The sequence below is a fragment of the Coturnix japonica genome, chromosome 1, assembly GCF_001577835.2.
Source record: "Coturnix japonica isolate 7356 chromosome 1, Coturnix japonica 2.1, whole genome shotgun sequence".
NCBI classification, from domain to species: Eukaryota; Metazoa; Chordata; class Aves; order Galliformes; family Phasianidae; genus Coturnix; species Coturnix japonica.
In genome coordinates this window covers 131,780,630-131,798,719 of record NC_029516.1, presented here as the reverse complement: position 1 = coordinate 131,798,719, position 18,090 = coordinate 131,780,630, and the positions used below count along the sequence as shown (strand labels likewise).

General features: G+C 51.4%; 1 protein-coding gene across 1 annotated transcript; it reads right to left on the bottom strand.

Moving 5' to 3' along the window:
* Positions 1-15,515: 15,515 nt before the first annotated feature.
* On the bottom strand, positions 15,516-17,871 carry SOX21 (SRY-box transcription factor 21). Its single transcript, XM_015851546.2, has one exon. The coding sequence runs from the start codon at positions 17,570-17,572 to the stop codon at positions 16,730-16,732; it is 843 nt and encodes a 280-aa protein (XP_015707032.1). The 5' UTR covers positions 17,573-17,871; the 3' UTR covers positions 15,516-16,729.
* Between the last annotated feature and the right edge of the window lie 219 nt (positions 17,872-18,090).

Genomic DNA, 18,090 nt, shown 5'->3' with positions numbered 1-18,090 from the left:
CATCTGTTCCCACGATCAACACTCACAGTCCAGCCCCTACTTTGCATCTAGTATGCGTATTCTCTTTATCCTTGGTCTGTTTTGATTTCACGCTTTTCCTGTCTCTCCCTTGCCCTCTCCACCATGACTTTAGTCTCTCTAGCCATCAAGAGACCTGAGGGTGTGGTTTGACACTGCAGCTCATTTGGGCTCTTGGCTGCCAAAAATGAGCGTCCCCTTGGCTTGCTGTTGCTTCCCTTGAAGTGGTGGTGGCTGTCACCTAGCAGTTTGAGTGAGATGAAGCCAAGGAGTTACACTGGTAGAAAACTCGGTCTTCAGCAGCAGTGGCATCAGTTCTCTGTGGTTTCAGCTCACTGAACCAGCTCACCAGCGTTTGGTGAACGCCGACGATGCAGGGAGTGGGGTAAGACAGGCAAGATGAAGGGGGCCAAGATCACCTTTGGAAGGACAGCTATGAGGTCAGCTGGTCTTCTGCGAAGTGTAGCCTAGTGGCTCCCACCTCCCATATCTTCTGTATGTTTTCAGTTATGCTCTGTACACTGTGAATTGGCCTGTGTCTTTAAGGCCTTTTTTTAAGAATAGGGTTAGGTTCATTTTGGATGGAACATTTAAGAGAGAAGCAAGATGGAGACAGACATAATTTTACCAAGAGTGTGGTGAGGTGCTGGCACAGGCTGCCCAGAGAGGTTGTGGGTGCCCCATCCCTGGAGATGTTCAAGACCAGGTTGGATGGGGCCCAGGGCAGCGTGGTCTAGTATTAGATCTGGAGGTTGGCGGCCCTTCCTGCAGCAGGGGGGTGAGGTCCCTTCCAACCCAAGCCGTTCTGTGATTCTTCGATAACATGAGTGGCTGCCACTTCTTTCAACAGATGGCAGCATTGTGGTAGAAGGCAACCAAGAAAGTGGCACTGCTCTTCCCAAGGCCTGCCTACATGCAGGGAGATTGTGTCCGAGCATCGGCAGCACAATGAGCTGCAGTTGCCTGCTGTGGGTACTCGTGAAGTAGTGGGTACTTCCATCTGCTGAGATGCAGGTGGCTGTGATAGAACATAGTATCATAGTATCATAGTCTCATGCGGGTTGGAAGGAACCTTACAGATCATCGAGTCCAACCCCCGGGATTCGAGCCTCTGTGTAGCAGAGCGGCACTTCTACCACTTGCGCCAAACAACAGAAAGAAAGGATCCTTCTCACCTTGCAGCCAAGTAGTGTGCCTGGGCGGCTTGGTCAGTCTGGCTTTAATGCTGTAAGAACAGCAAACAGACTGAGGGAGACTAGAAATGGGCTATCCCAGGAATCTCCTCTTTAACACAGCAGTAAGGGCTGAAGGAATGTACATGTGCACTGCTGGAGTGGATACTTTTTTTGCCTCATTTCTGACCATGTGAGCCTCTTCTAAAACAGCGGAGTTATTTCCAAATGAGGATTTTTAAAGCGGAGCTGTTAGGCAGAGATCACCATTTACATAAGACTTCTATTTAACCTATTACCTATGAAAATGTACTTCAGGCTGGAACTTGCTTTCCAAAACAAATGGTGGTGTTTTTTTTTTTAAATTTTCTTATTTATGAGTACCTTAAATTGTGTTTTCTAAAAGGAAAAAAAAAAAGAGGGGAAAAAAAAAACCTCTTGGAACCTTCCCAGTTTAATTTGCATTTTGGCTCTAATGTAACTCAAAATAGATTAGATGGGGGGAAAAAAAAAAAGAAAAAGAAAAAGGAAATTTGGCAAGTGATTACTCAATTACATGATTTTACTGCTTTGGTATTTGGAAAATAAGAAATGAACAGATCTGTTTGACTTTGAAAAGTGCCTGGTGCACGTGTGCTGTAACCACTGCTCAGAAACCAGAGGGAAGGTTCCTTGAGCACCGCGCTGCCCGCAGCTCAGCTCCATGCTGTGACAGCCTGCAGCAGCCGTGAGACACCCAGGGGGTCAGTGATCACAATCTGTTATGTTCAGGTATTGCTGTATGGAAGTAATGCAGAGCAGCTGGGTTGGGTTTGGAAAACCCAGGCAGCACTCGGCTGTTTCATAGAGAGGGAATCAGGGAAGGGAACATGTTGTGCTCACAAAGGTGAGCAGCACCAACACTGTGGAACTTCCTCATCTGGAGCTGCATGTATCTGATTTCTGTGCCTTCCCTGTCACCGATTCCCATGCAGTCGTGTCCCCAAGCCCCTCCTTGATAGCCTGCTTATCTCTCTTCTGTGTCTCTGCTGAGCCCTACTGGGTCAAGCGGGTGGTGGTGTTGGTGCCTCAGAGAAGAGAGGGATGTGGGGAGTGCTGTATCTCAATCCAAGAAGCAGGATTCTCTGTTGCTTCTGTCACCTTGTTCTCACTAGTGAAGTGATGCGGAGAGAGCATCTGGTCCTTGGGATGCCTGGGGCTTTATCAGCTGCTGGATGCCAGATCTGCCCTTCCCCTTTCAGCTTTGGTTCTGGGCAGCTTTGTCCACAGTGCAGGGCCACCTTGCCGGGCTGTGGGCCACAGTGCATCAACAGACCTTCACATGGCAGAAATCTCACTTTGTCCCACCCCTGCCCTGCAAACTGCAGCCCTCCTTGTTGGTTCTAATGGGGATCAAGCCCTTGTTCTTGTGTAGCAATGACGGTGTGGGCTTAAATCCCTAAAACAAAGCCGGGAGGAGCAGAGAGCAGTGGTTCTCCATGCCACAAGTTGCAATGGCCCTGGTTGAGGAGGGACAGCACTCCGGAGAACTGCACGTTGGGGTTCCCACCTTCCTGCCTTCGTGGTAACAAACGTCGGTCTGCGTGTGTGCCAACAACAGTCTCGGTGTTCTCAGACAGACAGAATCACAGAATCACAGAAAGGCCTGGGTTGAAAAGGACCACAATGGTCGTCTAGTTTCAACCCCCCTGCTATGCGCAGGGTTGCCAACAACACGACCCTGAAGTTACCTAAAAGTCTGTTGGCCCCACCGAGTGAGTGGCCATCCCAGGCAGTTGCTCACACATCTCCCCTCTCTGATGTATGTGTGCACGTAAGTAAAATTCGATCAACGTCCCTCAGAACTTTGTTTAGACTAACCTCGCCAAGTGCGACCGCAGGAGGAGCTCCCGAGCGGCGCTGCTGACCGCTTGGACTTCACCTCGACCCGAAAAGCGACTCATAGGGCGGCCAAAGGAGGAGGAGGAGGAGGAGAGGGAGAAGAAGGAGGAGATGAGCTCTCCGAGCCTGGCGGCCGCCCCCCTCGACACCACGAGTCGGGTCGGGGGTCGGGGCGCTCCGTGCTGCCGTAGAGGGGCGCTGTGTGGCGGGGTCCGCTCCGGGGGGCGGCGGGCTGAGCCTCCTTGGGGCGCGCATCCCTTTGGGTGCAGTTCGGGCTTTTTTCTCTTTAACCTTTTATTTTATCCTTCTTTTCCGAGTTCCGCGCTTCGTGCGAGGCCCACAGCGGGCGGGCTGAGGCGCAGAGTCGGCCGGGAGGCTGAGGGGAGAGAGCAAAGAACGAGAGGGGCTTTAGAAATATCCCCAACGTGAGCGCTGCAAAGCGCTGTGCCGGGCGCTGTCCTTTCCCTTCTTCTTTAACGCCCGCTAAGAGAAAAAATCCTTCACAGCATCTTAAAGAACTTTTTTTTTTCTCTTTTTTTTTTTTTTTTTTGACACAACAGCTGCAAAATCTATTTTCTAAACAAAGATTTATACATATTTATATGAGCTTAATCCAGATTTTTTTTTCCCTTTTTTTTTTTTTTTTTTTTTAATAAATCATTCTCAGAACTGCAGAGGTAAACTATATGTAAATACCTCAAGTAATAGGCTTGTAGTGCAAATCACATCATTTTATCTTCAATTTTGCATTCGTTTTTCTGGCTTAAAGGTGCATCAGAGATATGCATTTTAGCATATTCAGAACACGGGGCGTGAAATTAAATGTTTGACAGAGTGAGAAAAATATACAGACTTTGGAGATGCCTTAAAAATAGTAATTTATGCAGATCTAGAGGAGTGAAATCATTTGCAATGGAGTGACCCTCTCTCCAGGAATTTTTTGCTCAGTGTTCTTCCCTAATCTCCCGCTGTATCTTCATTTTTCATTGAACTAGCCAGTTTTCTGCGAAGCAGTCTTGTAGATAAGGGAAGTGCTAAAAGAAGAAGAAAGAAGAAGCTCAGTGGGTCCGTTTCCATTGCACTTTTACCCAAGGCAATGGGCAGAATTTAACGGATTCCTTCCAACATATGTTTTTGCCAGATAAGTAAACAGTGTGTGTCGGAAATGAAAAAGCATTTGCAATTTAATGACATTACAGCTCTCAGCTTAGGCTGGCGTGCTGCGAGGCGAAAAGCAGAAAGAGAGAGGAGAGGAGAAAGAGAAAAAGAACAAAGTTCATCTTCCCTTTTGTGCATTTTTATCAAGGAAAATATTACTTCTTTCCCCCTCTTGTTCTCCTTTCTTTCTCCCTTTGCTTTTTTGTCTCACTCATTTACATTTTGTTCTTTTCTCTCCTTTTCTCCCCTCTGTTCACTTTTACCTTTCTCTCCCCCCGTCGCTTCTCACCACCCCCTTCCCATTGTGTCTCCGGATCCATCCGCACGGCCCATTCAGGTTTTTTTCTTTTACTTAGAAGAAGCTGTTTATCCAACAATGTATCTTTCTTTTTGTCGTGCCCCTCTTCCTTTTACCTCCCCCCCCCACCTCCCCCCCAACTCCAAACTCCCTCTCCGTGCTGTACTCCGAGCGCCGCGGCTCAGCCAACGGGATCAGCACTCAAACCAGCACCGGGACCGGACGGGGATGGGAGACTGGGAAGGCGGTGTTGGGGCGGGCGGGGTGCGACAGCGCGGTGCCCGCGGGCGGTGGGGAGAAGCCGTCATATGGGGACACGGAGTGGGTTACAGGGGAGGTTGGGGAGGGCACTGGTGCGTGGGGTTAGAGCCTCTTTGCCTGGCGCCTTATTTATTAATCTATCTATCTACCTACTTATTAATTTATTTATTTACTCCTCTCTCTATATTTCTTTCTTTCTTTATTTGTTTGTGACCATGAAATTTACATCTTTCACGATCTTCCAGATCCGGTACTTGGTAAGTAAAAAAAAAGAGGAAATCTGTTTGGACATAAGGAGGTAACGTCGCTAGAGGTGGTAATTTAATCAACCGAGGATATGTTTCACTGTTCTTTTTTTTTTCTTCTTCTTTTTTTTCCCCCCTTGGTCTTCTAGGCATTAGCACTTTAAATTCATTATGTCTGTTTGACAGATAGACGCAGCCTTAAGGATCTAGAAATGAAATCCCAAGAAGTACAGCCCGCTAGAGGACATATATTGAAGTTAAGAGATTAAAACGGTCCCGACCATCGCAAACAGAACGGAACATCTCGCATTTCTCATCCCTTATAAGCATGACTATTTTGCAGATGTTAAATGCGGGCTGCTCTAATTACGGATGAGGGGAGGGGGGCCCGCAGAACGCCGGGCTCTCCAACTTCACAGCGATGGAGCGGGGTTGGGAAGGCAGCGAGAGCTCCGGAGTCGGCTCAGGAATTTGTACAAGGGGGGATTTTCCCTATCAATAATTTAATAAGGAGGCAGCAGCCTCTCCTGCGTGCTTTAATGACTCGAGGATCGTTCGTGAATTTCCTAGATGCGAATAACAAAGGAGCCAAATGAGAAAAGCAGGGCTTTCTGCCTTCTAACTGGGACACCGAGGACTCTGTGTCATTACAGTAATTTAGCAATGTTAATGATCTGTAATATTAATACATCACACTTGAAAATGGGCAAGAGTTGTCATAATTAAACGCATTAAGCCACAATTAAAAAGTCATCTAAGCACTTGTACTGATACCGGCACCGATAAGGCTGCTCATTACCCCGCCAACCTCTGTCCACGCAGCTCCCTGCCTCCCGCTCTGGTTGTGGCTGTAATGGGGCCCTGTGTGGGCCTGGGGGCTCCTTGCACACAGTGGGGAGGGAGTGAGCTGGACCCTGGTGGAGACTTTGACCACAGGCTAAAACCCCACAGCCTGGGGTGACTGCTCATTGCATCCTGGGAAGGCAGCATATCCTGCACAACATTCCATAGGATCACAGACTGGATTGATTTAGGTTGGTTGGGTTGGGTTGGTTGCATTGGGTTGGGTTAGGCTGGGTTGAGTTGTGTTGGTTTAAGTTGGGTTGGAAAAGACCTTACAGCCCACTTGGTTCCAGCTGTTTCAGCTGCCCTGCCACCCACCAAATCAGGCTGCTCAGGGCCCTATCCAGCCTGGCCTGAATGCTTCCAGGGATGAAGCACCCACAACTTCTCTGGGCAGCCTGAGTCAGTGCCTCACCACCTTCTAGGTAAAGAATTTCCTCCTAACATCTAGCCTAAATCTGCCCACTTTTTGTTTAAAGCCATTGCCCCTTGTTGCCAGTGAAGAGCAGGGGGGCTTGGGACACATCACACTGCCCTTGAGCTGCAGCCCCACAACAGCTCAGAGAAGCTTGTCCCCAGCCTAGCTCTGCCAAATATCCAGCTTTAAATGAATCTATTACAAAAAGTGCTCAAGCTCAACCAGATCAGTGCTGATACCCAGAGCATTTCTCTTTCCATCCCTGGCAGCTTTTTCATCCCGTGGACATGCACAGTGATTTTTAGGCTGGTTTCCTAATGGGGAAAATGTTGTACCACCATGCAGCGTGCCTGTGTAGGGCTCTCTGGTGGTCTCCTCTTAAAAAACCACTTATCTCTTTGGCCAAATGCAGTTATATCTGGCTGCGGGAAGATGGGTTCGAAGCCTTTTGTCATGCTAACGGTGGCTGGGTATGGGAGGGAAGTCCAGTGTGTGCCCCTAGTCTGGGAAGGCTCCAGCACAAGCCTGATATAGAAACCATCAACGTTCCCACCTACAGTAAAGTTCTGGGCAAATACTGAAAGTAATAGCTAAAATAATACGAAAAAAAATTAGGCCTATTATTTCCACCCCAAACCTGTAACTCTATGGAAACATTCTCACCCTGGAGCTGCCAGTGAGCAGCTGCACTCTGGCACACGGACAGAGAAGGAGGACGCTGCCACTGTTGCTGGGTCCAGAAAAGAATCCCCAGATCTGAGTCACACTATACCTGCTTATGCCTTCCCTGCTCACACTGGTGTGAGTGATGTCAAAAAAAAACTGTGTAAAGTCCAGCATTTAAATGCAGCACATTTATTTCTGGAGGTTCTCCAAGGAACTGTTCCTCCTTTGAGTAACAGTGTGATGAGCAGAGTTCACTACTATGACCACTGGTGTTGAAGATTTTGTCTGTACTTGCTAAAAACATGAAGGTCTGCAATGGGTATGTCCTGCAGAACCACCAAGCAAAGCATCGTGATAAACCAGGAGAAGCGAGTAAAGTTGAATTGTCACAGTGGTGGAATGTTTATATCCGTGAGCATGGATTTCTTGAACGGAGATCTGACTCCCTTTCCCTCCAGCATCCATTGCCACCATACATGTTCTCGGTCTATATGACAGATGGCTGTGCCCTCCCTTCCAGATCAGAGCCAAATCTCTGCGCATTGGTCCACCTAAAGGATCTCACACCATCCTTTTTATGTCTCACAGCTTGAATTTGCCTTAAATCCAAGCTCAATCTTAGCCTCTCTCTCCAAGAATCTGGATGCAAAACAACATTTGATTTGAGATGGTGCTTAGGTCTATGGTTGAAATACCTTGGAAACACTCATGTCAGTCTTAAGTTGGGAAGGAGCTGCCACCTGTTACCATTTGGGAATGGACTTTGTATGGTTTGTAGCCAATGCCATATTTCAACACCTCATCTGGGGTCCCTTCATGCCAAAGATCCTGCATGCACAGAGGATGAATATTTGCTCCTCAAAGCTAGCCTGGAATCCTGGGAAAGACTTATCCCTCAGATGGAATCTCAGAGGTATCGCTGGTGGACTTTCCCTGGAGCTTAGCCCTGAAGGTGTTGTCTCTGGTGCAGAGCAGTTGATGGGTCTACTCTGGGGTGCCCCTAGTCTGGGAAGGCTCCAGCACAAGCCTGATATAGAAACCATCAACATTCCCACCTACAGTAAAGTTCTGGGCACCCTGAGGGTGAGTGGCTGAGAGGTGATGTAGGTGAGTCTGCTGAAGGCCCATTGAATACACAGGTAAATCTGCGCCAGATGAGGTCTGTGCATCACTCCAGCTCTATGAGCAGCACTGTCACCTCTGAGCAACTATCAGCATACACTGCCCAAGGGACACAATTCTACATTTCATGATTGCTGGCTCCAGATCAGCAACAGGAGAGCCTCCATCCTACCAGCCACAGCCCTGAGTTCCAGCACTGGCTGATATGAAGCTATCCCCAGCTCAGCTATCACCTGGAGCAGCAGGAGTCCAGGAGACCTCCAGAGCCTCCTGTGAATGGATGGTCCTTAGGAACCCACCCGCTGCAGGTGGGATTCACAGCCCTGGCTGTAGGGTGGTGGTTTGGAATCTTCAGCTGCTGGAAATGTCCCACAGAAATGCTGGGAGCTTCCACAGGCACCTGCATTGCAGGAAACCCATGCAGGGTGATCGCATGATTAACTGTAGAATGCCAAGTACAGGTTTTATTTGGAAACATTACATTTTGCCATTTTCAATGTGATTTCCATCCAGTCTGGCAAAACATTTTTGACTGAAATGTAAGGTATGTAGAAGTACATATAAAATCAATCATGATCATGCATGTATATTTTAAGTCCTGACCAATGAAAATGGTATTCTCCAGCTGGTTCTGCTGTGCACACAGCTTAAGGTACTCCCTGGTGCCACAAAACAACAGGGAACCCAACAAGCAAACAGGACAAGAACAGCTGTGCAGCCCCCCAGCTGCCTCACAGTAGTTGGGTGTTTGCTGTGCAACCTCATTAAGGAGATGGCAGGAGAAGGGCAGTACCCAGCTAACCTCATTGGGAGCTCCTGAATCATAGAGTTGGGTGCTGGGAGGAGTTGGGGTGCTGGCAGAGGAAGTGGGATCAATGGGCTATGGAGATGGTATCAAAAGTACAGCAAAGATGGAAGTACATGGAGCAACCATGTAGATAAAGGAGAAAGATGGGGTAATGTTGGCACAGTGATTGGGTTGAAACTTGAAACCTTCATGGAGATCAAGAGAGAAAGAACAGCAGAAGGTGATCATATGTAAAGGAGACCCACGCACCAATATAACAGGACATTGAGATACAAAATACATCTTAAAACAGAATTTTCACAAATGTGAATGATGTGTGACTTGCCCAGAGTTTGGTTGGAAGGACATGAAGAAGAAGAGGTCAAGGCTCAGAGATGTTGTCAGGAATATCAAGCAAGGGAGAAGAGAGGAAGAAAATGCCTGAGAAACAGGTTTGCTCTGAGCTGTGCTGAAATAAAATGTTAAAAATCAAGAAGATCAGGCGCTTTGGCGAGACCTGAGCAGAGGATGTTTTGTGCTGCTGTGGTGGAGGGGGTCGATGAAGCCTTCTCCATTACAGCCATCACAGGGGGGAGAGGAATGAGAAAAAAGGTTGGAAGAAGGAAGTCTTCCCTAAGAGAAGGGATATGGATCTGGGAAATATGTCTTCAATATAAAACCAAAAACCCACAAAAGACACTGAAGAGTGCAGCTGCAGAGAGCTTGAAGAGGATGAGTGCAAGCCACGCAGGGGCTGCTGGAATGTGAAAGGACTTAGGGGAACCAGAGCACTCTTTCCCCAAAATCCCCGCAGTCCTATACCAAATTCCTTCAGAAATGAGAAGGTAAAATATTCTGCTCCTTTGGAAGGACTGAGCCTTGGCTACAACGTATGTGTTGTAAGAGAGATTGCTATCAAGCGTGTGAGGGAAAACATCAGAAAACCTGTAGATGTGCCTTGAACGATTGCTTTGATTAGCAACACTTAAGTGTCCCCGTCGGTCACTCAGATGTGCTCATGTCATAAAAGGACATTCTGAAGCATACTTAGGAGAAGGGAATTGAAGACTTAATGCTTCTGCAATCCGCGATCCTCCCCACCTTCTCTCTTTACGGAGCAGAAAGCAACTTAGGCACGAATTAAGAGCACCCTCCTATGAGTGAGTGATCCAGGCACAGCTTCAAGGGGGAGCGAGTTCCCACCGGGATTTATGACCCTCGGAAGAGCCCATTGCAAAGCATCAATGGGAAATAAAACCGGTTGGGCAAAAGCCTCGTCCTGATGAGATCTGTGCTTCCTCCCCTCTTCTCCCACTGCAGTATTTCCCTGCTGTGTTTTCCTGTGACCAGCAAACCTGCTGTGGTTGCTTTCTGCCTACTTGTACATTTTCTATTTAAATTGCAGAGATTACGTCCAAAATACAGTAAAATAGCCATGCTAACATTGCAAACCCTTAATGAAGGAATCCGAGTGTGACAATATCGAGTGATCTGTGCAAATATATCCATAAGGGCACCGTTTACAAAACACGTTTTGGTGAGTACCGGCCAGCAGCGTTGCTTCCTGCCACGCGTGAGTGTTGGGATGCTGCTCATTAAATTCAGCGGATGAGAAGCATCCAGCACGCAGAATATTCAGGCCGCAAAGGCAACGGGCAAACACACCTTTGTATTTCAGTCATTACATTACCGAGGTCAATAAAGGTCTGTGCACAAACTCTAGAGGAGCTCCGCACGCCCGACCGTGTCTGTGTTTCCTTCTGGAAGCGTACAACGTGAGATAAGAAAGCGAACCGCCCGTGGAGCAGAGCCCCGCGGAGCAGGAGGTGGGTCCCTCTGTAACCAGGACCCTCCGACCCACACCCGTGATTCGGGAGGCTCTGATAGCAGCTCCCCGGATCCCACGGGTGGCCTCGGCTGGCCGGACACGGGGACAGGGGGACATGGGGACAGGGGGACATGGGGACATGGGGACAGGGGGACAGGGGGACATGGAGGGGGGTGGTAGCACCCGTCGCAGAGGCTGGGGGCTTCCCCCGGCGGGTGTAGGGAGTCGGGACCCGGGCGCTCCTCGGTGCCGGGGCTGTGTACGACGAAAGCCGATGTCGGGAGGAGCGGTACCGGCCCCGGCGATCACCGAGCGAGGTACGCTGTCAGTGCGGTGCCACTCGTCCGCAGGAGGGCTCGGTGCTGTGTGCGGAGCTAATTGATTTCGGTTCAGGCTTGATCCCTCTTAAAACACGAACAGATTTAATGGTTCTTACTCCCGAGCTCTGCTCTATAGAGACAATTCGGGTTATTAAGACTCGTTAATAAGCAGTTAATAACCAGCGGGTAGGTGAGCAGTTCCCCGGTCGCAATGAACGCTCAGCCCCACAGCGGGCGGCAGCGGGCGGTGTCCGCACGGCCCCGGAGCGCTCCGCAAGGAGAGCGGCGCTCAGCCCGCGGGCGGTCCGAGCTCGGAAGGTATCGGGAGGTGCTCAGCTCGTCTCCATCCTCCGCCCTCCTCCCCTTCCCCCCCTTCCCTACCTCCCCCCCGAAACAACAGCGAAAATAAAAGAAGAAAAACGAAAGAAAGAAGAAGAAAAAAAAAAAGGATAAGAATTTGCTGCGGCCCTTCCTTTACTTCTTTATTTCTTTATTTATTTTTATCTCCTACGTCTCGTATTTCATTTCTGGCAGCCAAAAGAAATCTTAATAAAAAAAAAAGAAAGAACGTGTAGGAGCATTTCCAGGGGAATCATTTGATCGGGAATCATCGCTGCTTTTGGAATTAGTCCTAAAACTTATTAAAAGTTGAACAATCCCGGCACATACATTATTCTCTTCCAGGGATATCTTTACTGCCTTCGGAGCTCCTTTTTTAACTCTCTGCTGAGCTCGGTTACCGCTGTCGGGTTAGCGCAGGTGGGGAGGGGGGATAGGAAGGGGAAGAGAGAGGGCGGTATTCCCCATGAGCTGCTCGATGGCATTTAGCAGCTATCAGCTCCGTCCCTTTTGTCTCCATATCGCGGTGGGAGGGCGAGGGCAAAGGGGGATGCCCCGACGGGACGGGATGGACGAGACGGGACGGGATAGGATGGAATGAGATGGGATTGGACGGGACGGGGCGAGATAGGACGTGACGGGATGGGATGGAACGGGACGGGATGGGAAATGCAATAGGATGGGACAAGATACTTTATGCCCCAATGCTTTTCCCGGGTCCTCTCCCCTCTCCTCTGTGCACTTCCCTGGGCCGCCGCCTGTGTTTTGGGGACTGCAGCAGGGCCGGCGTGTGTCCAACGGACTCCCCGAAGGATCTGAGCCCCGCAGCTGGAAGTGGCCAACGACTTGTTGTAACTGGGAAGGGAGCGGGGGGGAGAAAAGGGAAACGCTGGGTTGAGACTGACATTCCAGTAATACATTTCCGTGAGAAGAGTTTTAAGATGTCCTCTGTAATTTCCCATAAGAAATCTGGTTATACTGGTTGATTTCAATAGGAGAATTCTCTGCCTGCAGGCATAGGGTGAGTAATACGCCGTATGTTTCATGCTCCCCTGCTAATATGATAATAAACGCATTCAAAAAAAAAAAAAAAAAAAAAAAAAAAGAAAAAAAAAAAAAGAAAGAAAAAAAAAAAAGAAAAAAGAAAGAAAGCACCGAAGTGTTTACAACGCGTCCCTGTCCTGCTCCGTGCCTCAGTGTCCCGGCATCGGGAACCAAAGGCCGTCCGAGAGGGTAAGGAGATGCTGAAAGCAGCTCTCAGTGACTTTCATCCCCATCCCGAATTCCACCTTCTCCCGAGAGGGAGAGTTTGCGGGAGCCCCGCTCCGAGCCCGCAGCGCTCAGATAGCACACGGCCGCCGTTCCCCCGAGCGCTGGTAGCGCGCAGGTGATGCGGGGTGGGGGTTTGGGGGTGTGTATTTGAGGTTTGCTCCCAGCTCCGCACCCCGGGGCTCTCGGCACTGCTGCTGTGCCGGCCCGTCAGAGAGGTCCCGGGGCAGGGGAAGGTGCTCCCAGCGCTGAGTAATTGAGTGCGGGGGAGAGTGACTCGCGTGCAACTTTCCTCTCCTTTCCTTTCCTTTTCCTCTCTCTCTCACAGGCAAAAGACCGTTCATTAGGAAAATAATTAGCGCCGCTTTGTTTTAGCCCCAACCTGTTCGATCTCTATCTGTTCTGAGACAACGCTAATAATGGCAATGATTGCTTCAGTAAACATCCTGCGCCGGCATTCTTTCCTGGTGTGTGTGCGCTTCGTTTTTTTTTTTTAAGACACATAAAAGTTCCCTCACTCGCTCGGCCATTTGCATAGCTCCATCTTTACCTTTTCCCATTCAGCCCCGCAAGAAGCATATCTATTCAAAGCCCTCGCCAAAAGCGTATCTATTCAAAGGGCATTTAGTCCATTTCTTTCTTGGCCGGTAAACCTATTCATCAATTGTTCTGCCTTGTAGATTGCATTCTAATGCTAATCTAGCGTGTTAAATATCTTTTTGTTCCCCTTTCACCGTTTTGTCATTCAGTTTATCCAGTTTTGGTCACCCATTTTATTTATTTATGCGCCTGCTCCCATTCAGGGGCTCATGTATTTTTTATTATGTTGTTTCACTGTCATGCAGTGTCAACTCAGTCTATTCAATGGGGGCTACTTGAAGGGCCGGAGGGACAAAGCGTGTACACATCGCACCGCCATTCATTCTGGCCAGCTGGAGCGGCTGAAAAAAAAACCTTGTGAAAAGAAACGCCTCACAATGGGCACAGAAGAAGTGCACAATGCTAACAGTTTTCCAAATACCGCTGATTGGTTTCCTCACAATGAGGAGAAAGCCGCCGCTTTTTCTTAGCTCCACTTCAACAAACAACGCTCTCACAAAACCTCCCAACCCCGGGTTTTGTTCGCGGACAAAACCTCCTCGACTGTCTAAACGCTCCCACTGCAGGACAAAAAAGAAGGAGAAGAAGACGAAGAAGAAAAGCTCTTTTCACCATTTCCCCCTTCTCTCTCTTTAGTTTTTTTTCCCCTCTGCGAGAGAGAAAAGAGAAAGGGGGAGAAGGCGGGGTGGGGGGGGCGGGGTGGGGAGGGGGAGAGGGAAATTGTCAGCGAATTAATAATATCAGTCCTTGAAAAGGAAAGTGCTGACCTTTGGGACGCACCGGGTTGGGTGAGAAGGAGCGGGGGGAGATCTTAACAAACTTTCCACTGCGATCGGACGGCGGCCGGGTGGAAGGAGGAGGTGGGGGGGATGGGAGGGGGGGGGGAATGGGGTAGAGGGGGGCGGGCCGCGTTCCCGTCGGTGCGGCTCCGTCCCGAAGCCGTCTGTCCCCGGCCCTCAGCTCTCGTGTGGTGTAAATCAGTGCTGCGCACTCCGAGCCCGAAGGCGGAGAGCGGCAACGGGAGCGCCCGAGGGGCAGGAAGAGTCCGGGACGGGGCAGGCTCTGAGAAGAGTAAAAGACAAACAGTGCGATAGTAAAGATAATAATTAAACGCTAAAGAAAAAGGGACGAGCAGCCCGGCCCGCCTCGCTTAGACGGGAAGGAGCCGCTTTTGCTTCCCGGGGAGGGCCCGGTTACCTCTAAGGCTGGAGAAGCGAAAAGGAAACGTGCGGGGCAGAGAGGGGAGGTCACGGAGATTTAAGGCTGGGGCGACTTCCAGGGAAGCGGCAGGAAGTTCCGTGTTGAGAAGTGATGGGCTGCCACAAAAGGGAACGGCGGAGCCCTGAAAGGATTTAATTAACCGTGTCAGGGATAATTACCCCTGGACAGTCCAAATTAGTTTTGCATAATCGCTCAGAACCATATGAATTAACTTATAATATTGCGAAGCGCTGGGGGAATAACAAAAGCGGGATCGCTTTAATGAGTGAATCGGGGTCACACGGACGGGCGGCTCCGCTCGGCTCCCCAACTTTCCCACTTCTTAAGCGACGTTCCGAGGGGAGAGCCGATTTGGAGGGCATTTGCTCCAAGTGGAGGAGAAGAAGAGGAGATATCTATATACGTAGGCGTAGATACACAGACGCACATAAAGCGGCCGAGAGCTGCGGGCTTCGCTCCCTGCCCCACCGCGCACCCCGACGTCCCAAAGCCGCACGCAGGCGCTCCACCTGCAAAACACAGTTTAGGGCAATAGGAAGGGTAAGGTCAAAGGAGCCGTCGGGGCTTCGTTCGCCACCACGAGGAACCCCTGGAAACGCGCTGCGGGAACGGATCCGAAATCCATCCTGGCAAACTATACGGGGAGCAAAGAGGGGTGAAGCCAACCAGAAGCAGCGCTCGGCCGCATCCCGCTCCCGCAGCGCCACTGGGAACCTATTAAACGCTGCCACGGGGCTCAGCGCACTCCGTGAACTCTTTTCCTTTGCCGTCCATGAAGGTTTTGGTTCTTAAAGATACCACAACATTTTCTTTCTTTTAAATCTCTCCTATTCACGATTTAAAAACGTGATAAATCGGGGTTTATTTTGTTGTTTTTTGGGGGCTTTCTTTTTTTTCTTTCTTTCTTTCTTTTGGCTCAAAATAACAATGGCCCGATTTAGATATCCCCCGTAAATCTATTCAGGATGAAACAAAGAGAGCCTTGAGGACACCGTACACCTCAGAGCCGGGGCGGCGCGGAGGGGAGATGAGATGGGAGCTGCGAGGAACGGCACGAGAACGAGAGGGGTTCTCCTTTCCCTGCTTCAGGCTTTATTTAAACTCTTTGTTCAAAAAACGAACAGAGTGGCAGTCGGAATCTAATGTACAGATATCGTTTCAGACGTCTAACTTTAAATTAGAAGGTCACACAAGAAAACCATTTACACGTAAATGTTAAAAAAAAACAACCCAATACTTAAATCTTTGTTTTCTTTCTTTCCGTCGTCTTTTTTTTTTCTTTCTTTTTTTACTTTTATATTACATAAAGCCAAAAGGAAACTAAATACAGGTTAGCCAGCTTCATTCACAACCATTAGTCAAAATATACACATTACAAAAGTAAACCAAAAAAAAAAAAAGAACTCTATAAACCGATGGAGGATTCCCCTCTTCAAATTTGTGTTCCGGTTTCAAATCGTCATTTGCAATTGAATTGCGGTCGCTCTAAAATCAGCTAAACGGGATAAGGGGGTCGGAGAAGGGGAGGGGAGGGGGGGGGTTTCTCCGAGACACAGTGACACACTCCGTGGTGGCGGGGACGGGGTTTCTTTAAATGAGAAATACTCTTCCGTCAAAGCAAAGCTCTGCTTCAGTTCAGCTACATAATAAATAGATAATTAGCACTCAGACAAAAAAGTCTGATTTAACCTTAGATCATATCGCGATCCCCGAACGGTCCCGCAATATGTTTATTCCCTTTGAAAGGCATTCCATCACTTTTTTTTTTTTTTTTTTTTTTTTTTTCTTTCCCTTTATCTTCAAGCTTCAAACCGGACTCGACCGTGGGCAAAAGAAGCGACAGACTTTCCGATCCGAGACCTAACGTTGCCACAGACATTGACACATGTACAGTCCCGGGCTGACACCCGCGGAGCTGAGCGGCACCGCCCCACCGCTTCCCCCCTTGGGAACCATCCCGGGGGACGCCGCATCCCCGAGCGGCCCTTCCCGAGCCCACGTCCCCGAGGAAGCACTTTTCGGTGGGGACGGACGGCAAAGGGAAGGAGGGGGGGGTAGGTTGGTTTTGGGGGGTTGGTTTGGGGATTTTTTTTTGTTCTTTTTTCTCTTTTTTTCTTTTTTTTTTTCTTTTTTTGCCTTTTTTTTTTCTCTCCTCATTCCCTCTCAGCTCGGCTATCCGCATGCAACACACACACGAGCTCGAGGCTGGCGGGGCGACGCGCAACAGGTCGGCGGCGGCCCCGCCGCTTCCCCCCACCCCCGGGCAGCGGCTCACAACGCGGGTCATAGCGCGGCGGCGTACGCCGCGGGGTACGGGTCCAGCTGGGGCTTGCCCATGCCCGGCAGGAGGATGTAGGCCAGCGGAGGCTGCAGCCCGGGCCCGGGCCATGCGCTGCAGTTGCATGGGATCATGTAGCCCGGGTTGCCGGGGGACGGGTGCGAGTGCGTGTGCCCCCCGGCGGCGGCGGCGGCGGCCGCTGCGGCGGCGGCGGCCCCGTGGAAGGCTCCCGCCCCGCCGGCGCCGGGGTAGCCCAGCGAAGAGGCGTAGGGCAGCGCCGAGCCCGCCGACGACGACGACGAGATCTCGGCCATCTTGGAGCCCAGGTCCAGCAGCGAGTAGGGGCCGCCCGCGGCTGCGGCGGCTGCGGCGGCGGCGGCGGCGGCCGCCGACTGCGGGAAGAAGACGCGAGCGGCGGCGGCGGCGGCGGCGGCGGCCGCTTTCTCGGGGTTGCCCAGCAGCGAGTCCGGCCCCAGTCCGCCCGCCGCCCCGCCGTGCAGCGCCGCCGCCTTCAGCCCGTGCGGGGGCTCGTGTTCGGCCACGGCGCCCAGCCCGTAGGGCACGGGGAAGGCGAACTTGTCCTTCTTGAGCAGCGTCTTGGTTTTCCGCCGGGGCCGGTATTTATAATCCGGGTGCTCCTTCATGTGCAGGGCCCGCAGCCGCTTGGCCTCGTCGATGAAGGGCCGCTTCTCCGCCTCGCTCAGCAGCTTCCACTCGGCCCCGAGCCGTTTGCTGATCTCCGAGTTGTGCATCTTGGGGTTCTCCTGGGCCATCTTCCGACGCTGCCCCCTCGACCACACCATGAAGGCGTTCATCGGTCTCTTGACGTGGTCCACCGGCTTGGACATGGTGTCCCGCCGCCCGCGTTCCTCCTCCTCCTCCTCCTCGGCCGGCTCCGGCTCCGCGGCCGCGCCGCGTTCCGCTCCGCTCCAGTCAATCTCGGCGGCTCCGGGCGCGGGGCTCCGCGGGCGGGACGGGTGCCGGTACCGGTACCCGCCTCGGAGCGTCTCTCCGCGCCTCCGCCCGCCGGGCCAGGGTTCGTCCTCGACGGGGCGGCGGTCAGCGGCCGCCCGCAGCCATGGCCGCCCGCGGAGCGCTCTGCGGGGCCGGCGGCGGCTCGGGCGCTGCGGGGGGCCCCGGGGCGCCGCTCTCACAGCAGCCGCGCTCCGCCCGCGGGGCCGCGCCGGGCCGCCCGCCCCGCGCACATACTCGCCGCCGCCGGGCGCCGCGGCCTCCTCCAGCCGCCGCTCTCCAAGTCGGGCGAGTTTCGGGCGGGCTGCGGGGCGCTCCTCCCGCCGCGCGGCTCCACCGCCCGCGCTCCCCCTTCTCCGGGAGCCGCCAGGTCTCTCTGGGTTTTCTTGGCCGC